Source organism: Prionailurus viverrinus, chromosome C2 (assembly GCF_022837055.1).
Source record: "Prionailurus viverrinus isolate Anna chromosome C2, UM_Priviv_1.0, whole genome shotgun sequence".
NCBI classification, from domain to species: domain Eukaryota; kingdom Metazoa; phylum Chordata; class Mammalia; order Carnivora; family Felidae; genus Prionailurus; species Prionailurus viverrinus.
The window spans coordinates 66530271-66553749 of NC_062569.1; the positions used below are offsets into that span (position 1 = coordinate 66530271).

A 23479-nucleotide genomic window follows, 5' to 3' on the forward strand; every position below is an offset into this window, starting at 1 on the left:
TAGAAATATGGCATCTTTCCAAACTATCAGTAATTTTAAGGGATGTTACATACAGTAATTTTACTTATTTTATTAATTAATACCCCATATAGAATTAGCTTCAGGATTACTTCAAACAAAAAGAAATACTGTTCAGAACATAGCATTCAAATTTCATGTACCTTTCTGGAAAAGAGCTTAACATATTAAGTTCTTAGACAAGGCTGAAATCTTTGAGAAGTTTGAAAAGACAAAATGGAAATGAGAATGGGCCCAAACTATCAGTAATTCTTTCAAGTCTGATTTTCAAAGAAAAATAAAGAGACACCACTCAAAAGGCTCCTAGGATGTACTGTCATATTTTCAGTGTTTCCCGACAATGTCCACTTCATTCTGTTATTAAGTATAAAATGTGGCATGTCTTCTCAATGTGTGCCTGTATTGTTTTCCAGGTGAACAGAATGGTTCTACCAAGATTTCATTACTGTTCACAGTTGGTGCTTTGTAATTCTATGTAATTTTAATTAAAGAAGAATTCTGAAACAGCCTCCCTCTGTGCTACCTACAAGCATACAATTAGCAGAGTACAGTGTCTGCTGTGAACAGTCAGTTAATGATTTCAGTTTAATAATTTATTATTGCTTCTTCAGTGCCAGCCATACTAGAAAAATAAGCTAAAACTGTATGTAGCAAACAGGCATTTAAAAATGGAGGATAGTTTCAAAATTTCCAAAGGATTGTTTTCTCTGTGTAAGCCTAACATCTCCACAAGCCCTCAAATCTTTACAAATGAGTGAATACCATTTTCCCTCCCAAGGATTTAAGGAGAAAATAAATTTAGATTTTTCTTCGAAATGAACTGTGTCTAGTGGATAGTTTCTATGTCAAAGTATCCTCCTCTACCACTTAAAAGAAAGACATTCTTCTCAAGTATGCCCTTGGGAGTGGTGGGCTTATGGTAAATTCATATGCTAGTATTAAGTCAAATTTAAAATAGTCTTTTTAAAAAGTCTCTAAATTCTGCAATGAGCTTATTTCCCCAATTTGAAAATCTGGACAAACGAGTTGAGTTGCAATTCCTGATCCTAAAAGGAATTTTTCATTTAAGAAAATCACTTTGTTATTACAGTAGAAAAATGGGCACATTTATATTAGTCATCCTTTTCACAGGAAATGTAAAGCAGCACCTAAATAATCATCAGATTTTTCAATGAGTTGGTATTATATTAGCCATTCTGAAAGCAGAAACCTCAACTGTAAAGATAGGAAATTTAAGTTTGACCAAAAAATGTCAAAGGCAAAGGAACAAAACTATAATTTTAAATGACACTTCTAATATTGGCATTAACAAGAAGATAATACACTTGATCTAATTTTGTTTCAATTGTGAGTAGAAGAGATAATGAGCTATTATAGAATAGTAATGTTTTATATATGTATGTATGTATGTGAATGTTCATAATCATATACATACATATATAATATTTCAATATAAAATAGTTAACACCGTGTTTGCCAATACAAAGTTAAGCATGTATTTCTCTAGAGATTAGGGCATTTTTAGTATCTATTAAAATTATCTTATGGTTCCCTTATATATCACTTCTTACTGAAATCCTTACTGAAAACTACAAAATTTGGGAATAGTATCTTAGAAAAGCAAACACAGTTGATTAAAACTCAGAGCTGTAGAAATCATTTTAACATCATCTTAAATTTTGCACTTGACACCTGGACTTAGGTATATTCTGTTTCATGTCTACAAGACAAAATCAGAGAGCCAAAGTGGGATTAAGAAGAGTACAATATTACACAAAGACGTGAAAAGTATAATTTAGTCTGTTTTCTTCTGCCAAAGGGTAGAGTAGGTGAATTGGGTGGATAAAACAGACTTAACTAAAAAATATCATTTAAGTGACAGTCCCCTAAGTGCAACAACAAAAATACAGACGTTATTACCCAAACATTCATTTGCCAGTTAATACTTGAGTCGTGAAATGAAACTTCCTGCAACCTATAACACAGTGTTATAATTATGTTCACAAGTTAGAGAATAAATTATTCAATATAATCATTATGCATTTAATAAAATCCTTATAGTAAATAAGAAATGAAAAAACAGAGTGTTTTATTCACAATAGCAGTGATAACATTGTCCTTAGTATATGGTTCATAAATTCCATATGAGGTCCAGAACATTAAAAAAAAATAGTTCTAAAAACTATTATCATTATTTCTTTTTGTTCTACTGTCACTTTAGAAATCAATCAAAAAGCACCTATTTTCAATTTGTCCAAGTTTTGAAATTCAGATTATAATTTTTAACGGAATTTTATCAGAAAACAGTGGATATCTATTGCTCTCCTTTACAATAGCTCATTATATGAGTTGCTGAAGAAACACTTTAACAAAACAGCAATTTAAATAACTATATTAAAATCATACTCTTTCGTCCCTAAAATGGAAAATTTATTCTCTGTTTCATGATGTGTGTTTTTTGAGGATAAGAACAATTGCCAACCATTTGTTTTTCAGATATTCGGGACAGTGGGGGTCCCAAACCAGTGATGGTGTATATCCATGGAGGCTCATATATGGAAGGTACTGGAAATTTATATGATGGGAGTGTCTTGGCAAGTTATGGCAATGTGATCGTCATCACAGTCAACTATCGACTTGGGGTACTTGGTAAGAAGTCTCTTCTTTTCTTTTCACCATTAATCCATGAAGTATGTGATAGTTTTGCTTTTGACTCATTTTGTTTTGCTTTGCTTTGTTTCACTCATTGTTTTATGCTTGTTGATTTTGTTTGAACCAAATTTTTTGATATTTTTAATAAATTCTATAAGTATGTTCATAAATTACGTGATGAAAGACAGGGTTGATTTTAAAATTTGAAAGTAAAAGGTACTGAAATTATTCACATTGTTGAGTAATGTATTTCCTGGTTTCACTTTACAGAACTGTGAAAGGCAACAACGTCAGGGCCTTTCTAAAGAAAAATTAGTCCCTGGACAAATTTTCCCTTCTACTTTTCTTTTTTACAAGTATGCCATAAAATTGTCTGAAATTTGACATGAGCTTAGAAACAAGTTTATAGTCTCTGAGAATATGTGGATGGACTGGCTTTGGGGAATGATTGTCATTGTGGTATAGGTTTGGGTTTTTAAAAAGCTGGTCAGATAAGAATTAAAAATATTTGTCTCAATGCATTTATATTGAAATATTTGATTTGGAAAACATGTGTTGATATCATAAAGTGATAAAGAGTTCAAGTCAATTATATATATATATATATATATATATATATATATATATGTATATGTAAAACAAAATCAAATTGGAGATTCTTGGTTTGAAGAAAATATAGGGAAATACTATTTTCAAAATAACTTATGAAGCACTCTGAAATACTGTTTTATGTAATAACAAACCATTATTAAAAGATAAACCTGATATTCTACTTGTGTAAGTATATTTTCATAGTATTGCCATAATCTGAGGAGTGAAATTACTTTATCATTTAATAAAACACCTTTATTGTGGTATATTAGTTAAGAGTATTTGCTAAAAGAGTACAATTGATCACCAAAGATTTTATCTTTTAAATCTTAATTGTTCTTAAAGTCTTATCACATACTATACATTTTTTAAATGTATACAATTTATACTGTTATTTGCACACAAAGAAGGACCTCACTCTCATTCTTTAAAAGATTTTGAAAAAGCAATTTAAGTTAGATTTTATTTTATAATAATTGTTCATATCATGTATTTTGGCCATTGAGAATCAGTTTTGTTTTCCTCTTCAGTGTTAGTTACTTCTATGTAATCATAAGCCTATGTTCATGCCAATCTCAAAATATAAAAAAAGAATAATTTTTTTGAATCGATTTTACATGTCTTGGGGAAGGAGATATTTTAGCCCTGCAAAGTGAAATCTTGATCTCTTTCTGGTTTTCTATTTTGAATTTGGAGTATGGCGGACAATGGATATAACGTGGCAAACTTAGGTATAAAATATTTCTGTAACATTTTTCAAATACACATTAGTTTCCCATAGTGTCTAATCAGGCATTGCTTCAGATGTTCTAATAATTTCAGTGAGCAGGAATGTGTGTTTTCCCACCAATGAAACTGTATATTAGAAAGATATATAAAGAGCTGTTCATAATCATCTTCTTAACTTTAAATATCCTAGTGTTGTCATTTGTTTTTTATGCAAGACTGTAATGCAAGAATTTTTAACATTTTAATACATTTAATTTTAATTATTTAATACATTAATTAATAAATTTTAATACATTTAACTTTAAGTATTATTTATAGCTCAGTTGTTTATATTCTCAAGTTTCTTGTGAAATTTTCAAATTGAAAATCCCGAAGCAGTCAACAGTTTGCCAGTTGAAAGTTTAAAATTTATGCCGAATTGTGACCGCAATGTTTTCAAGAACTTCACCATACACTTAATCATATATATTTATTTTATTAAAAAAAAAATCTTTTGGCCATACTTTATGTTGCCTCACTTTGTTTAGTTGTACGCACATAAAGTAAGATTCCATAAAACAAGCTGTTATGTTACTAAATCTTTGCCTGTTTTTTTTAACGTATTCAGAATTGATGAGGATTTGATTTTGGTCCAATTTGAATCCGGTATTTGTGCTCATATCCTATCTGTAAACGCCATGCTCTGAATGATTGAAATGCAGGACAGTAGACTAACCAGCTAAAAAATGAAGAAATTGATCAATTGCTTGGTCTGTGAAATGGCAAACAGAGTTGGTGTTGATGATGGATAATTTTCTCAGTGCTAAATATTTGTTCTGCTGTACTTCAGTTTAGGGTTTAACTTTCAGTTGGCTCCTTTGTTGCTCACTAATAATCAGCATTAAGAATCAGGTGTCCTTTCTAGACCTCTCAACATGATAAAGCGCAAAACTCTGTTGGTGAACAATTTTAGATGCCTTTTGGGATACTAGTTCTGGAACAGGTATATTCTGGTCACTTTGTTCCTAAAATATGTATTGGGCTTTGTGAAAATATATTTAAGTGAATTAGTTCATGAAAAATAAATTACTGAAACATTCGTTTCAGTACACTTAGCATGTGTAGTATACTACAACCAGATCAACAGCTCATCTGACAGGTGATCTACAACAATAAAGATTATAGGGTTTTGTTGTTAATAATTTGTCTAATAGTAACAAGGTAAGCCAAGGTTTCTTGGGTATGGGATCCAAAATTATTGCTGTTTAGTTTGCGTTTGGGAGTGTTGGAAATTAAGTAGAAGATAAGATTTGCTTCCACATTAGAAGAAATCTTGATCTGTGTTTTGGTTTGGATGCTTTGGTATGAAGAATATGAATTTGGGGGTTCAGTGTACAATTTAGCTAATTACAAGACTATTGCTCTCAGAAGACTTGCAGAAAAAAATCAAGATGTCTGAAACAGGTAATGTAATTAGTGTTGATTGATTTTGCCATCCCAGAGGAGAAATATTACAGGTTTTATTTGTTTGTTTGTTTTAGCAATAACTAAAAATGTGATAATGTTTTGGTAATAAAGTTCATACAGCTATCTAGAGGCAAGGTTCCAGTTTAAAGCATTTCATGTTGAAAATAAGATTTTGTTCACTGCAAAATAAAGTGGCATAGAAGAAAAAAAGATCTCCTATTGTAGCATTGTTCTAACGAAGCTAGGAACAAGTGGGAGTTAGTTTATCAACCGAGACCATTTTGGGGTTTCCTTTAGAGTGGTAACATAGACTATCACTATTATGATCATAAGAAACACTGCTAATAAGTTTGAAAAAAAGGGAAGGGGGGAAAGGTTGAAAAAAAGAGCAGGGCTCTGCCTGCTAATCTCACTTCCCCTGTTTTGTCTTTGAGCTCTCTGCAGCCCTATCTCTTCAGTCTCACCCGTCCAGTGAACATTTAGACTTTCTTTCACTTCTGGTTGTACACATTCTTTGTCCTTTGCCAGCTTTAACTCATCATCCTCTGTTATTTAGTACATTGTTGCATAGTTTTTTAAAATACATTTAAAATCGTTGTTAATGGACTTATTTTTAATATTATAGTGTATAGTTAATAAAAGTACCATAATGGAAATTTAGGGAGAAGTGTTTTGATCATATGTCCTTAAAAGCCTTAGAGGGGGAAATAATATTAAATATTATGGTTCTAAATAAGATAAACATATGTACTTATGAACAAGAACCGGAAGGAAATATGAAATAAATCTCACACTATTAGGATGGGGTATTGTGCAATTAACACTTGAAAATAGAAACTATCTAAATGCTATATTTTCAAATCTCAAAAATAAAAAACATATCAACTAAATTAGTGTTAAAAATGTGTTTCAACTGCCTCTTTAAATTTAGAGTGAATTTAAGAGTTATTTTTAGAGAAAATGAAAAAGTTTTATACCATTGTTAGGATCTAATTTAGGCAAACACAATTTTTATATGATGGAAATTTAATGTTACTTGGATCTTTATATGGATATTTTGGAGGCAATTATGTGTTCCTAATTCTAACCTATATGATTTAGATTAGAAAACAATTGTTTTAAAGATTTTGGAAGTACCGATATCTATCTGAAATTTGGCAAGTTTTAGCAGTCTAATGTCTGGTGAAAAAGTTTGAAGTGTACATACTTGTATTTGAAGAATTACACTTAGCTTACTTTTTAATGCAATGTAAACTTAGCAATTACACTTAGCAATCACACAATAATATAATGCAATTACTCTTAGCTTACTTTATAATGCAGGGCTAAATCATTTAAAACACAAGTTTTTTTTTTTTAACTTTACTGCATATCAACTTTAATGGACACCTGAATTAATTTTTATTCTATTAGAAATGGCTAATGAAATTTGTTGATTCTTATAACTATATTCTCTACCTTATGATAATACTTCAAGTATTATTAGACAAGTGAAAGAACTATAACTTTAACTATAACTTTGTTGGTGCTCAGTTATCAAATATATAGTACTTGCTCCAATAACATACATCTTCTATGAGGGATAAAAAGTAAGAACAATATAGTATTTATCTTTAGACAGTTTCAATCTAATAGAGGGGAGAAATAAACATTCACTAGAGAACAATAATTGACATTCTGTTTCGTATTTATAATAATATTTTTATAATTATAATTTTAAAAAGCAAAGAATATCACATGGATCCCTATGGATGCAGTGATTGAGATTCATATTTGAATCTGAGCAGTCTAGCAGCAAAAAGATTTGGTAAGGTCTAAGTTATGCTTCTGATTTAAAAAGAAAAGCATGTTGGGGTGCCTGGTTGGCTCAGTCCATTGTGTGACAGACTGTGGCTCAGGTCATGATGTCCCAGTTTGTGGGTTCAAGCCCCACATTGGGCTTTGTGCTGGCAGCTCAGAGCCTGGAACCTGCTTTGGATTCTGTGTCTCCCTCTCTCTGCACCCCTCCCCCCCGCTCGTGCTCTCTCTCTCTCTCTCTCTCTCTCTCTCTCTCAAAAATAAATAAACATTAAAGGAAAAAAAATTAAAAAAGAGAGAAGCATATTAATTTCTGAAGAGGCACAATGTTTTGTCATTATTCTTGGTTTTTGTTTTGTCTTTTTATTTTTATTTTTTTGCGTTGTTTTTATTTCTGTTTGGCTATAAATCCTAAAACAGACAAATAAAAATCTTTACATGTGACCTTATATTTGAGATCAATGTATAATAAAATATAAGATTTTATAAGATGATCCAAATATTTTCTTGGGAGGTAGAAGAGAGAGTCAGGCTGTCCTTGAAGAGTCAAAAATTCTTCATAAGATTGATTTTATTTGAGTAAGATCATGAAAAGTAGATCATGTCTGGGACTCACTGAAGGGAAGAGAAAAGGTCTTTCTTTCAGTTTTTCTTGATTAATACTCTTTCTACTTCAAAAACGTGGAGATAATTTGTGACAAAAACACAGATGTAAATAGGCTGCTAAAATCATATAGGAATACATATGCTTTAGAGAAAAGATACAGAAACTTAGGTCATGAATCTGTATTAGAATTGAAGATAAAATGTATATCTTAATTTTTCAGAAGGAAAGTAAAAAGGATAATGGATTGTATTTCATAATTGTTATAATCAGATAAAGAAAACGTACTTATTAATCAATAAAAAATACACGGCTTTTTCTTACACTATACTGTAGCAAAGATTTATCATATAGCTTGTTTATATTTGGAACCCTGAACAATATTGGAATCCTGTGATAGTTTTGATGTCCTTAAAAGATACAGATATAGTCTCAGTATATGATTATTTATATTAATGCTCTATAAAAGCCAGGACATAATAATAAATGTCCACAATTTCTATAGTGTCATAAAAAGACCTAATCAAATGCAATTCAAGGAAGATATTTGGTGATTTCACTCATAATAGGATAGAGCTAAAAACCAATTGACAGCAATGGACAGTTAACTTGGTCCACAGATTTCTTTTCTCAAATATCTATATCATCTCAGTTTTAATAAGGATAGGATGGCAATAAATTTTAGGTTGAATGCTAAAATGAGCTACTGGAGTAGAGATATTGTTTGTCCTTTGGAATAAAGAAACATAAGACAGATAATGTCACAGGAGAAGCTTCACTATTTGTTCACTATTTTTATTCAACCTACTTCCTCCAAAATGATTTCAGGTGGCTTGAGATAAAAACAATTATTTAGTTATGCCAACAATTTGGAAGTAACCTGAAAGTAAGCATGTCGATTAGTGTGAGTGTTAGTCAAAAGAAGTTTGTTTTCTTTAAAATTATGTTTTTGAACCAGTCATGTAGTGTAACTAATTCATTCATTCATTATAAATTGAGTAATATTATGTATCAGACATTCTACTAGTTATTGAGAATAATGTGAAAACCATGATAGATGTAATCCCTGCTATCCAGTAGATTACTAGCCATTAGGCAAGATAGAAAATAAGTGAATAATTATACAAATGATATCTTTTACATAGACGATGATTTAGTGCGAAGTCAACTTTCTTTACAATTATCTAGATGATATGTACTAGAGAAATGGCAAGTGTTAATCTATTCTAGAAAGTCAGAAAATGTTTCTCAAAGGAGGTGGCATTCAAGTTTCCATTTCTTATATTCTACTGAGAAAGCCCTCGTCAAGATTCCCAAGCACCTCCATTTTGTTAATTCCATTGGCCACTTCTCTGTTCTTGTCTTAGCTGATCTCTCCATTGCATTGGAGACAGTTAACTAGTCCCTTCTTAGTATGCTGTTTCTTGGCATCACCCCAGGGTTACTTCCTATCTCACTATCTGCTCCTTCTCAGTCTCCTTCCCTATCTCTTTCTTACCCTGATCTCTAAATGTTAAAATACCATTATGCAGAATTGTTGGCTCCCTTCCTTTTCCTCTCTACAATGTCTCCCTAGGGAACCTCATGCATGGCTGTAAATACCATCTCTATGGAAGAGACTTCCAAAACTGTATCTTCAGGACTGCCTATTCCTTAAAACTTCACAGTTACATACTTTTGCCTATCAACATCTCCATGGAGATATCTAATGAATATTTCAACCTTAATGGCTAAAATATGTTGATTTTCTCATAAGTGTATTTCATTGTCTTCCACAATTATTATAATAATTGCAACAATAGCAATAGTAGCCACACTCATTGAGGACTTATTATATTCCAAAAGCTATTTTAAGCAGTTTACATTAATTGCATTATTAAATTTCCACAATAACCCTGTGAGGTAGGGTTGTTATTTTCCCAATTTTATGAGTGTAGAAACAAATGAATAGAGAGGTTAAGTATGTTATTTATAGTCAGACAGGTCAAATGGCATTAAGTGGTGGAGCCAGGCTTCTAACCCAGGCAGTCTTCTCTTCAACACCGTACTGATGGTATTAGCACTGCCATCCGTCTGGATAATCAAGTGAAACTCTATAGATTTTCCCTGATTTGTCTCTCCTTTATGCTCAACATCCAATTCATCAGCTTCTCTTGCTGAATTATTCCATGCATCCTGGATCTGTCTTCTTCTTTCGCTTTCCCCCTTTACCAAACTAAGTCTCCTCGAAACTCTTATATTATTTTCTTCTTTCATTTTTGCTCCATACCTATAATCCATTCTCCATACAGCAAAACCAGATTATCTTTTTACAACATAAATCACTTTTCTTCTTACCACCCTCTAGTGGCTTTCCATTATTCACTTAGAATAAAATTCAAACTCCTTCCCTAACCTGACAAAACTTTCATAAATCTGTATCATGTATCTGTATCTCTTAGTGTCTGTACCTCTTGTACCTATATCTTATTTCATCTCAAAATGCTGCTCCTCTCATTTCCAGTCATCTTTTTTCCTGTTTGTTTGTTTGTTTGTTTGTTTGCTTGTTTTGAGGGGAGAGAGGGGCAGAGAGAGAGAGAGAGAGAATTCCAAGCAGGATCCCCTGATATGGGGCTTAAAATCACAGACTGTGAGATCATGACTTGAGCTGAGGTGAAGAGTCCAATGCTCAGTGGACTGAGCCACCCAGGTGCCCCCATCTTTTGTTCTTTATATACCCCAAATTCATTCCCGTTTTAGATATTTTATACTTGCTGTTCCCTCTCCCTATACCTGTGTGGGACTAGTTCCTGCTCTTCTGATCTTGGTTTGAATGTTTCTCCTCAGAGAGACCATCCATGTGCAGTCAATCTAACAAGAGCCACCATATCACAAGTAATCTTCTTTTTAAAATTCTTTGCGTTACAATGATCATACCTGATTAGCTCCTATTTATATTTGGACTGTTTGTTTTATTGTTGTCTGGTGGTCTATAATCTGAAATAGTCCCTGACATAATGGATTTGCTGAGAAAATATTTGTTGAATGAATTTATGTGAATCTGAAGAATCAATAGGTGTTAATCCAACGTGGTCCTTGACTGGAGGGTGAGGCTGAGCTTCAGGCAGTGAGGAAAATCTGGGTGAAAGCTGGAGGAAGAGAGAATTTTGGCATGTTAAAGGGACTGAGCAAACCCAGCTGGAATGTTTGGAGTACAGGGCAGTTGGTGTCAGGTAAGGTTGAAAACAGGCAGCGGACTGTGCAGCATCTCTTTAAAGATGTAGGACTTCTAAGAACAATGAGAAACAATAATAGGGCTTGAGCAGATAAATGACATGATTAGATTTGAATTTCGAAAAGTGTGTTGAGCAGGCCTAGACTTTGATCAAAGTTGACAATCTGCTATGGATACAAAGAACATGGCTTGCGCCTCATTAAAGTGAGATGCTTGGTAAAGTCAGTGAATAAGGCAAATATTTAGCTCATAGAAAATTGAGGGACCAGCCAAGCCTTGGCTGACTCAGGTGAGTATGGAAATCTGTCTTTTACACAAAAACCAACATAAACATTTTGCCAATAATGGAATGAACGATAATGGAATGATCAAGCCAGCATGTTCCATTTTTACCACAACTGCTTATTTAAATGACTAATTTTGGTTCTAATTTTCTTACGTCTTTTAATAATGGAATGAATCAAACCAGTGTTATGGAGAGATCTTTTGAATTCCTGTTTTGAAGGAGTGTGAATCAATATGATCTGTATTATTCCAGAGACTGGCCAATATAAGAAACTGTAATAAATTACTATATTATGATGTTTCCTTGACCTTGTTTAAGCTCTTAGCTTCCTAAAAAGGAATTTTGTTTTTTTTTTTTTTTTATTAATCCTGGGAGGAAGTTGGTAGTATGTGATTTATGATTTTCTTGAGACATTGAGATCAGTCATTTGGAATAAGACCTAAGAACACAGAATAAAAATTTCCCTCATTCCTACTCAAGGTGTTCTTCTGGGTCCAGAATTGGACAACCATTTTCAAGTACTCAAAAGACTTCAACTAACAAACCATAAGCAAAAAGATACTTAGTTTCCTTTTCAGAGCAGAAGTCATCATCTTAACTCAGTCATTCATTTATTCACTCATTAATTCACAAGTATTTGATAAGTGCCCACTACAGGTTCCCAGCAGTTGGGGTGGTCAGTGTTCACAATACAAAAAATATATATAAAATAATATATATATCAGACATCAGACTCAATCCTTCCTCTCTGGATTTCAAAGTATGTAAGGCAGATCGACATGAAACAAACCAACAAAGCTATTCGTACAAATTTTGGTAAGTTGTGTTTTCAAAAAGATGAGGATGACAAGAAAAAGAATATTTGTGGAAGTGAAATGTAGAATGAGGGCTTCAGGAAACATTATGTTTTGTTTTGTTTTGTTTTGTTTTGTTTTGTTTTTTGGTAACTCTCATGCTAGCTTAGTTGTGGTTTTTTTGTTTGTTTTTTCCCCTCATGCATTGACAAAGTTAAGTATTAAATGACAGATAAAATATTTTGAAATAGTTTTAAAAGATGTAAGATGTATTTAGAAGCTAAATAAGCATTTAAACAAGCAGCTGTGGTAAAAATGCAAAAATCCAAACAAACAAACAGACCACCCACAAACAACCAGGCAAAATTCTCTATTTGAATGTAATGAGCAAAATTGGTCTGTGAAATACAATAAACAGGGAAAGGATCCCAGGGGGGGAGTGACCAGCCCTTAACTATTGGGTCTATGGAATGAGAGTGTAATCATAGGAATTTTCACAGACAATTGAAGGTTTTCTCTCTCACCTGCCCTATTGTGACTAGAAAAGCCAATGCAGTATGTAAGTTAGTCACATTAATGATTTTTTAAATGGAAATATAAATATCTTCTTCACCCAGTGTCAAGTTTTTCCTCTTTGTTCCGAACAAAGTGATGGCTCGGATTTTGCTTTCTAGTTTAGCTTGCTTTCAAATGATGCTTTCCCACCTCTGATGATCCCTCAGTAAGAAACTAAGGCCTTACTCCCCCTACCTTCCCATGATCTATCTAGTGCCATGGTCCTTGGTATTTCATCCACTTTCAATACTTTGCCTTAAAAATATACTGCAATTTCATCTGCCAGAACACCTTGTAATGTCTTTGTCTTTCTAAAGTTCTTCCTTGAATAATTTACTCCATGAACACTTGGATATTGTTCCCTTTTCCTTTGTCTTTCTATTTTTAATTGGTATAGTTCATTAAAAAAAATACCTTCTATTTGTCTCCTTTTTTCTATTTCTGTTGCTACTAACTACTTACCTTAGGTTACCAGGTTTTCCAGCTGACTTAAAGCCTCCAGACCCAAACTTACATGCCAAATTACCTTAAAAATACCTTAAATTAAAAGAAATAAGTTTATTCGTTTCAAGAGAGATAGAGAAAGTGAGCAGGGGAGGGGCAGAGAGAGGAAGAGAGAGAATTCCAAGCAGGTCCCTGCTGACAGTGTCAGTGCGGGGCAAGAACTCACAAAACACAAGATCATGACCCGCGCCGAAACCAAGATGCTTAACCAACTGAGCCACCCAGGCACCTCACCTTAAATAATCCTTAAAAATATAACAGAATACCAGTTTTCTTTAGTTTTTCTCTGTTCTGTATTTCTAAATATTTCTCACTAACTCTGGAATCCATTCCAGATTTTTCCTTCCATTTTAGGGTTGCTAAAGTGTGTTGCTTCTCTTCTTAGCAAACTTTATCTTCTATTAGTTTCTGGAAAGTCCTACACTCAAGCCAGGCTAGCCTCCTCACTGCATACCAGGACCATTTCCAATTGCTTACTTGCCAAATATAGTCATCTTGCTCAATCTACACAGCCTGGCTATCACCCTACCTTCTACAAAATTATCTCAGGCCAGACTGATTTATCTCTTCTGTCTGCTTCCATAGCTTAGGCAGCCTACCCTTCATTTTGGCATGCATAAAACCAACTCCCCTTGTTACTTTGTGTATATTAACTGCTCAATATAGTAGATGCCTTGCATCCCAAACTAGAAAATAAATACAAAATAAATAGAAATCTGGTTTTCCAATATCCTCAAGACTTGCAGGGTGTTCTGCATACATAATCCAAAAATCAATAAGCATGCAAATTAATTCACTTTGTCCTATTCTTATGATATGCATGTCTTAGGATAAAGAACAGATAGAATGAGTGGCTGATAGTGGAGGATGTGGGTAGTAAAGACTACTAACCATGTGCATGCCAGGTCTCATGTCTTGTCCCACATAAATGAGGTGAGGTCTTGTTGATGGTAGCAATACTTTGCTCCCAATTGCAGTAGTATGAAAAGCCCCTGGATCCTCTGGAAAAATGCCCTGGGTACTGGAACTGTAATGAATGACAACAGTAATTTATTTTAAATTTTTAAAAAATGTTTTATTTATTTTTGAGACAGGGAGAGACAGAGCATGAACAGGGGAGGGTCAGAGAGAGGGAGACACAGAATCTGAAACAAGCTCCAGGCTCTGAGCTGTCAGCACAGAGCCCGACGCGGGGCTCGAACCCACGGACCGGACCGCGAGATCATGACCTGAGCTAAAGTCGGCCGCTTAACCGACTGAGCCACCCAGGCGCCCCAACAGTAATTTATTTTAAACTGAGTAGTGATTTCTGAATTTATCATACCTTTACGATCTGCATTAATTGTTTCCTGCACAACATATAGTGAGTGAGAAGGTTGGTGTTCATGAGAATTAGATTAAACATAAAAAGAGTGATGAAACACAACTCTTCGAATTAAAATATATACAATATTAAAGAAAGGATAACTATTGACTTTATGTATGTAATGGCCTATGAAATTTATGTTTTTAAACGCAGTTTAAGGTTGTTCTTTTGTAAAAACAATTTTATAATTTCTTTGCCTTTTGATACTTCACTTGTTTTGAGTTTAATTACAGGTTTTCAATTATTGCCACAAACAGAGGTTGGGGTGAGAGATCTTCAACTATTGATTACTCACACACCGACCCATTTTATCTAACAGAACAATTAAGACAATACATTTAATTTTTTTTAAGAAAAAATTTCTAAATACTGGGCAAGTTGTATTACTCAACTGATTTATGTATCAACAAAGTCACCATTTAGAAACCTTTCTGAAGAGCTGAGGCATATTCCTGAGACGAGACATATCCAAGGGAAATACTAATTTCTGTTCTGGTGTTTGTTAGCTTTTTGCGTTTGAGCTTTTCAAAGCAGTACCTTTTCTAGAAGAGTCAGTTCTCTTAAAAGACTATGTAACATACTCAAACAGAAATAAATTATTAAAAAGGATTTGTTAGTAACATTATAATTTGCAGCATTTTTTTCTGACAGAAGAGTATGTAATGATTTTTTGTCATTTAATTATGCTAGAATTAAGGTTTTTGACTTTGAATGAAATAAGCTTTAAAAAATATGCATTCTTTCTTTTTAACCTAAATTAGAAAAATGCTTAACTAGATACAGTTTTTCCTTGAAATATACCACAGTTGTATCTGTTTAAAGTCAACAAAGAATATGTTTTTCAGAGTGTATTTTTGACTCTTCTCTTTTTTTAAAAAAAATTTTATTTACTTTTGAGAGAGAGAGAGAGATGGAGTGTGAGCAGGGGTGAGACAGAGAGAGAGGGAGACACAGAATCTGAAGCAGGCTCCAGCCTTTGAGCTGTCAGCACAGAGCCCAACTCGGGGCTCGAACTCACAAACTGGAGATCATGACCTGAGCCAAAATGGACAGTTAACCGAGTCACCTTGGTGCCCCTTGACTCTTCTGTTTTAAAGCCAATCTGCAATATTTACCAAAATAGACAGTTTATAGTTGACAATTAATATTTGGGTTTATTTTCTGGGAGATGTTTACAGGGACCACATCAGGCATGTATAACTTTTCCCTAATCCCAGGCTATTCTGCATTCAAATGCGTATTATCCATGTATTCCTTTAGTAATATTTTATCATAATTTATATAATCTTAATATTTAGAAAGACAATAAACCACACATTTAGTAAACTTATGTGTTTTTACCCTTCCATTTTCTAGAAAGTATTTGTGACAGATTATGCAGAGTATATACATAAAATTATAGTCAGATGTAAATAATGAATCAAGTCTAGAGAAAATAGAAGACCTGGAAAAGACAAAAAAGTGTAATCTCAGAACATTTTCTGAGTTGATGATTTGCACTCTGAGCTGGAAACTCTACCAAGTTTTATTTATTTGTAATTATCAGAAGGGGTGTAAAACATGACAATTCTTCAGAGAAATCAAACATATTTATTCTAAGCACTGATTTTTTCAAAAGAAATTTCTTATGTGAGATTTCATGTTAGGGGCAATTATAAAAATAGAACTCTATGATGAAATGCTTAAAAATAAGCAGCCCAAATCCTGTTGTTTAAGCTTATTCATGCACCATACTTTTTTATGCTCTATTTCCTGCAATCGTCTAGCCTATGAGTTACATTTTCTCTGCTTGTTGCTGGAGTCCAGCAAGAGGGATCTTTCAGATACAGAGCAGATAGGGGACGGGGAGACAGAAATTAAAGCCATGTACAGAGATGCATTTCCATGATATGTGTGTATTCTATAGGCAAATCTAATTGGATATTTGTTTTATATGAGAAAACTACCTATTATTTTACTTTGTTAATCCACTAGTATAGGAAGACTGAGTCAGTGGGTTTTCATAAAAAAGACTTTTCTGTGGCTGGCTCAGATCATCTGCTGTTTTTAAGAGGAAAGAATAATTTACCTAGTTTTCCTTTTTAAAAATAGAATCATATGATCCATATCCCATACTTGTTGTTTTCTATCATTTTCTTAAAAAGATAAAAAGATTGCTATATTTATCCTTTTCTTCTTTTTCCTGTCCTTTGCTTTTGGTCCAGTTTTTACATAGAAGCAAAAAATCTGCTGTTTTTCTGAAATACAATTAAAATTGGCTAATTTCAATGTAATTTCATGGTGGTTAACTCTATATGTCAATATTGGCATTAAGCTCAATAAATCCCAATAAAAAGTATCTTCACATTGTGTTCAATTTGTGTGTATATGTATACCTTGTATAGGTTAAAAACGATTTATTATTCTAGTCTTGAATTTTATAAAAGACCTATTGTCTTAAATATTCCTTTTGGAAACTTCCCTATTCACTACTTTGCTTCTGGATCAGATAGAAATACAATGCAATCAAATATGTAATTTTAAATTTTATAGTAGCCACATTAAAGAAAAATAAAGAGACAAAATTAATTTTAAAAACTTTATTTCATTGAACCTAATATTTCATTCAACTAAAATATTACCAATTTTAGATGGAATCACTATAAAATTATTAATGGAACATATGCATTTTCATTCATTAAAATATTTTATACTTCTAGAACATCTAAATTCAGATGCTATATTTCCAACAGCTAAAGTGAAATGTAGTCTTCCCAAAATAATATAGTTGTATCAGAAAACAATATTTGATGCTGCTTCCCTTTTAAAATTTTAAATCAACTAAAATTAAATAAAATTAAAAAAATATGGTTCTTTTGTGACACAGGTCACATTTTAAGTACTCAATAGTCTAATGTGGATAGTGGCTACTTACTGGACAGTGCAGCTCTAGACATTAGATACTTTACTTTTTTGATTATACTCATCTGTTAGGTAAAATTTTTGAAGCAAAAACCCTCAATTCATGAATATATTTACAAGTTACATTCATATACCAGGGTATTAATGGATTATATATTACAAAATTAGACAGAAGATAAAAATCTTGAAGGTGAAACAGCACTTTAAAATAATAGTTATTTTGGGGTGTCTGGGTGGCTCAGTCGATTAAGTGTCCAACTTCCACTCAGGTCACGATCTCATGGTTCATGAGTTTGAGCCCCGTGTTGAACTCTGTGATGACAGCTCAGAGCCTGGAGCCTGCTTTGGATTCTGTGTCTCCCCTCTCTTTGCCCCTCCCCTGCTCACATTCTGTTGCTCTTTAAAAATTAAATAAACATTTAAAAAAAAATTTAATAAAAAAGTTATTTTATCTTCATTTAAAAAAGTTCTTTTTTTTGAAGTATAGTTGACACATAATGTTACATTCGTTTACAGCTTTTTAAAAGACAAAACAGATGAACATAAGGGAAGGGAAACAAAAATAATATAAAAACAGGGAGGGTGACAAAACAGAAGAGACTCATAAATATGGAGAACAAACTGAGGGTTACTGGAAGGGTTGTGGGAGGAGGGATGGGCTAAATGGGTACGGGGCATTAAGGAATCTACTCCTGACATTATTGCTTCACTATATGCTAGCTAATTTGGATGTAAATTTTAAAAAATAAAAAATAAAGTTAAAAAAAACCAAAAAACAAAAAACAACTTTTTACTTTAAAATTATGTGATAAACAGGCTTTATTATTTTTAAGATATTAGTTTTACATTTTGTGATCCATATATTTGGAAGATTGTTTCTGCAATTAGTTTAATATTTAGTTGTAATGACTATTAGAACTGAAAAAGATGGTTTACAAAGGCAACAAACTACACATTTAAGAAGTTCAATGTTATCATAATATATTTAAATCCATATGATAGTCTTGACAATTTTGCAGACTGAATTCTTGTCAGGTAGGATTGAATTGTCATGGTTTCTACCTTGGAATTTAGTTGGCTATGAGCTCATTCTTAACACATTCACATACAGAAAGTGTCAGCTTTGCCTTTTTTGTGATTTATTGGTATCTGTAACGTCTTCAGTCTGTGGTGAATTTTCAGGAATCTTTTGAAGCCACTGACCCCCCGTGAGTGCTAGTTTTATTAAAATTAGATGACATAAATGATAGATCTACCCAAGCGGGCTCGTGTAATCTGCAGCATACTTTACAATAATGAAATTAACAAGGGCATAACAGACTGCCAGGCAGTCCCCTTGCCCTCATGCACTGTAAATGACAAGTTTATATGACATGTGCACTTAAATGACATGTTTCTTTTACATAACCAAGAAAGGCTTCAGTGTCATTCTGTGTGTTAGAAAAGTTAGATTTCTTTTTGCTTTTATAAAAGATAAATATAAATACATGTTTTGCTGTTTTTTTCTCATACCCCTTCAGATCATATGACTGATCACGATCACTGTGTCTTCCTTGGGTAACCTCTTATCATTATGAAGACTATTGATATAAGTTAAAATGCTCCTTAGCATCAGGATTATGATTTGGCGATATTATATGCTGATACTTTGGTTTGAGGATTTTTCTTTTATTGAACATTGATAGCAGGTTCAATGTATATAATATAAATACTAGAAATATCTTTCATTGACTAACATTTAATACCAGAATATAGTTTTTATTTTTTTAATGTAATTGAAGTATAATTGACAGACAATGTTATATTAGCTTTAGGTATACACCATATAATTCTATTTTTGCAAACATTGTAAAATGATCACCTCCGTAAGGCTAGTTCTCACTGTCATTGCACAAAGTTAAAATCATATTATCAACTATATTTCCCAGTCTGTACATCACATCCCCATGACTTATTTATTTGATAAATAGAAGTTTGTGTTTCTTGATCCCTTTCACCCATTTCACCCTCCCCATTCTTTCTCCCCACTGTAATCATTAATCTGTTCTCTGTATCAATGAGTCTGGGTTTTATTTCGGTTTATCTGTTTTGTTTTTTAGATTCCACATATAAGTGAAATCATGCAGTATTTGTCTTTCTCTGTCTAACTTATTTCACTTAGCATAATACCCTTAAGATTCGTCCATGTGTGGCAAATGACAAGATGTCATTCCTTTTCATGGCTTAGTATTCCATTGCATATATGTGACATTACTTCTTTATCCATTCATCTATCTATGAACACTCAGATTGCTTCCATATCTTAGCTATTGAAAATAATACTGTGATAAACATAGGAGTGCATATATATTTTTGAGTTAGTGTTTTTATTTTCTTTGGATAAATATCCAGGACTAGAATCGCTGGATCATATAGTAATTCTATTTTAATTTTTTAAGGAACCTCCATACTGTTTTCCATAGTAGCTGCAGCAGTTTTCATTTTCATCAACAGTGCATGGGGTTCCCTTCTGCATGTACACAACACTTAACATTTGTTTCTTTTTGATAATGGCCATCCATTGGTGTAAGGTGATATCTCATTATAGTTTTGATTTGAATTTTCCTGTCAATTAGTGATGTTGTACCTATTTTCATATGCCTGTTGGCCCTCTGTATTTCTTATTTGGAAAAATGTCTGTTTAGATCCTGTGTCCATTTTGTAATCATATTGTTTGTTTCTTTTGTTAAGTTGCATGAGTTCTCTATATATTTTAGATATTAATTTCCTATTGGATAAGATTTGCAAATATCTTCTCCCATTCAATAGGTTGCCTTTTCATTTTGGTGATGGTTTCCTTGGCCATATGGAAGCTTTTTAGTTTGATGTGGGCACATTTGTTTATTTTTACATTTGTTTCCTGTAACTTTAAAGTCAGACCAAAAAAACATCTCTAAGACCAATGTCAAGCCGCTTATTGCCTATGTTTTCTTCTAGGAGTTTCATGGTTCAGGTCTTAAATTCAGGTCTTTAATCCATTTTGAGATAATTCCTGTATGGTAGAAGATAGTGGTTCATTTTCATTTTTTGGCAAGTTGCTGTTCAGTTTTCCCAACACCATTTATTGGAAGACATCTATGCTTACCACTATATCACCAATGCACGTCTGACATCATTTATTGAAGAGATTGTCCTTTTCCCATTAATATTTTTGGTTTCAATGTCATATTAATTAACTGTATATGAATGAGTTTATTTCTGGGCTCTCTGTTATGTTCCATTGACCTTTGTGTCTCTTTTTATGCCAAATCATACTATTTTGATTACAATAACTTTATAGAATAGTTGTAAATCCAGGAACATGATACCTCCAACTTTGTTCTTTCTCAAGATTGCTTTGGCTGCTCAGTGTCTTTTGTGTTTCATACAAATTTTAGAATTATTTGTTATATGTCTGTGAAAGATGCCAATGGAATCTTGATAGAGATTGCAATGGGTAGGCTATAGATTGTTTGGGGTAGAATGAGTATTTTAAAAATATTAATTCTTCTAATTCATGAGCATGAAATATCTTTTCTTTCACTTCTTTCATCAATACCTTTATACTTTTCAGTATATATGTCTTTAACCTTCTTGGTTAAATTTATTTCTAGGTATTTTGTTCTTTTTGATGTAATTGTGAATGGAATTGTTTTCTAGACTTGTCTTTCTGATATTTCATTATTAGTGTGTAGAAATACAACAGATTTTTAAAATAAAATTAATTGATTTTGTATCCCGCAATTTTACTGAATTCATTTATTAGTTCTAGCAGTTTTATCATGGAGTCTCTAGGGTTTTCTATGTATAACATCATGCAATATGCAAATAGTGACAGTTTTATTTCTTCCTTTCCAATTTGTATGCCTTTTGTTTCTTTTTCTTGCCTAAGTGCTGGGGCTAGGAGTTCTGATAATATGTTGCATAAAAGTGGGGATGTGCGCATTCCTGCGTTGTTCCTGATCTTAGAGGAAAAGCTCTTAGCTTTTCACTATCGAATATGATATTAGCTATGGATTTATCATACATCTCCTTTATCATATTGAAGTACATTCCCTCTATACTCACTTTGTTGAGAATTAGTATCATAAATGGATATTGAATTTGTTAAATGCTTTTTCTGCCTCTATTGAAATGACCATATGATTTTTATCTTTCATTTTGTTAATGTGGTGCATTGTGTTAATTGATTTGCAAATATTGAACGATTCTTACATCTGTGGAATAGTATATATAATGGATATGTTGCTTTTCATGTATTGTTGAATTTGGTTTGCTGATATTCTGCTGAGGATTTTTGCATCTATGATCATTAGGAATATTGGCCTGTAATTTTCTTTTCTGTGTAGTGTCCTTGTCTGGTTTTGGTATCAGGGTAATGCTGGCCTCATAAAACCAGTTTGGGAGCATTTGCTTTTCTTCAAAAAAAAAATTTTTTTTGGAAGAATTTGTGGACAAAGTATTAAATCTTTGAATGTTTAGTAGAATTTACCAGTGAAGCTGTCTGGTCCTAGACTTTGGTTTGTTGGAAAGTTTTGATTACTGATTCAATTTCCGTATTAGTAATTGGTCTATTCAGATTTGTACTTCTTCCTGATTTGATCTTGAACACTGTATGTTTCTACAAGTTTATCCATTTCTTGTAGGTTGTCCAGTTTGTTGGTGTATAGTTGCTCATAGCATTCTCTTATAATCCTTTGTGTTTCTTGATATCAGTTGTAATTTCTCTTTTATTTCTGATTTTATATATTTGAGCTCTTTTTTTCGTAGCAAGTCAAACTGAAGTTTTGTCAAGTTTGTTTATTTTTTCAAAGAGCCCATTCATAGTTTCATTGATCTTTTCTATTGTGCTTTTAGTCTCATTTCATTTCTTTCTACTCTAGTCTTTATTATTTGCTTCTAGTAATTTTGAGCTTCATTTGTTCTGCTTTTTCTAGTTCCTTTAGAAATAAAGTTAGATTGTTTGATATTTTCTTGATCCTTGAGTTAGGCCTATGTATTTCCCTCTTAGAACTGCTTTTGCTGCATCCCATTGATTTTGATACATTGGTTTTCTGTTTTCATTTTTCTTTACTTATTTTTAAATTACTCCTTTGACTTCTTCAATGACCCAGTAGTTGTTGGTAGCATATTATTTAATCTCTACACCTTTGTGAGTTTTCCAGTTTTTTCCTTGCAATTGATTTCTAATTTCATACCTTCAGATCCTTGATATCTGAAGGCTTCAGTCTTCTTGAATTTATTGATACTTGTTTTGTGGCCTACCATGTAATCTATCCTGGAGAATGTCCCATGCACACTTGAGAAGAATATGTATTTTGCTGCTTTTTAATGGAATATTCTGTATGTATCTATTAAGTCCATCTAGTGGAATTAAGTACACATAATTTAAGGCCAATGTTTTTGTATTGATTTTCTGTCTTGATGATCTACCCATTGCTATAAGTGAGATGTTAAAGCCCCTACTATTATTAGTTTATAGCTACTCTCTGTTTCTTTCTTCTCTTTTTCTCTTCCTTTGAGGTATTTTGTTTTTCTTTAGTGGTGTGTTTAGATTACTTTCTCACTTTCTTTTATGTATTTACTATAAATTTTTGCGTTGTGGTTACTGTGAGTTTCACATATAACATTCCATGTATATAGCAGTCTATTTTAAGTAGATAGTAACTTAAATGTAAACAAATTTCAAAACTCTACATATTTATCCCCTCCCCTACATTTTATGTTTTTGATGTCACATTTTACCTTTTGTTTTATATATCCCTTAGTTAATTATTGTAGCTTTAGTTACTTTTATTTCTTTTGTCTTTTAAACTTCATACTAGCTTTATGAGTGACCTCTCCACCACCTTTACTATATATTCACCTTTTCCAGTGAAATTTTTATTTTTGTATGTTTTCTTACCACAAGAAATAAATGAGTACCATTTATTTTTAGCTTAAAGAAGTCCCTTTAAATATTTTTAACATGACCAGTTTAATGTTGATAAACTTTAGTTTTTAC

General features: G+C 32.5%; 1 protein-coding gene across 1 annotated transcript in view; it reads left to right on the plus strand.

The window, feature by feature from the left end:
- NLGN1 (neuroligin 1) overlaps nt 1–23479 on the plus strand; it is an 834402-nt gene that overhangs the window by 374961 nt on the left and 435962 nt on the right. The window contains exon 5 of the mRNA XM_047875368.1: nt 2515–2667. Coding sequence (XP_047731324.1) covers nt 2515–2667 — 153 coding nt within the window. The remainder of the gene's footprint in view (nt 1–2514; nt 2668–23479) is intronic.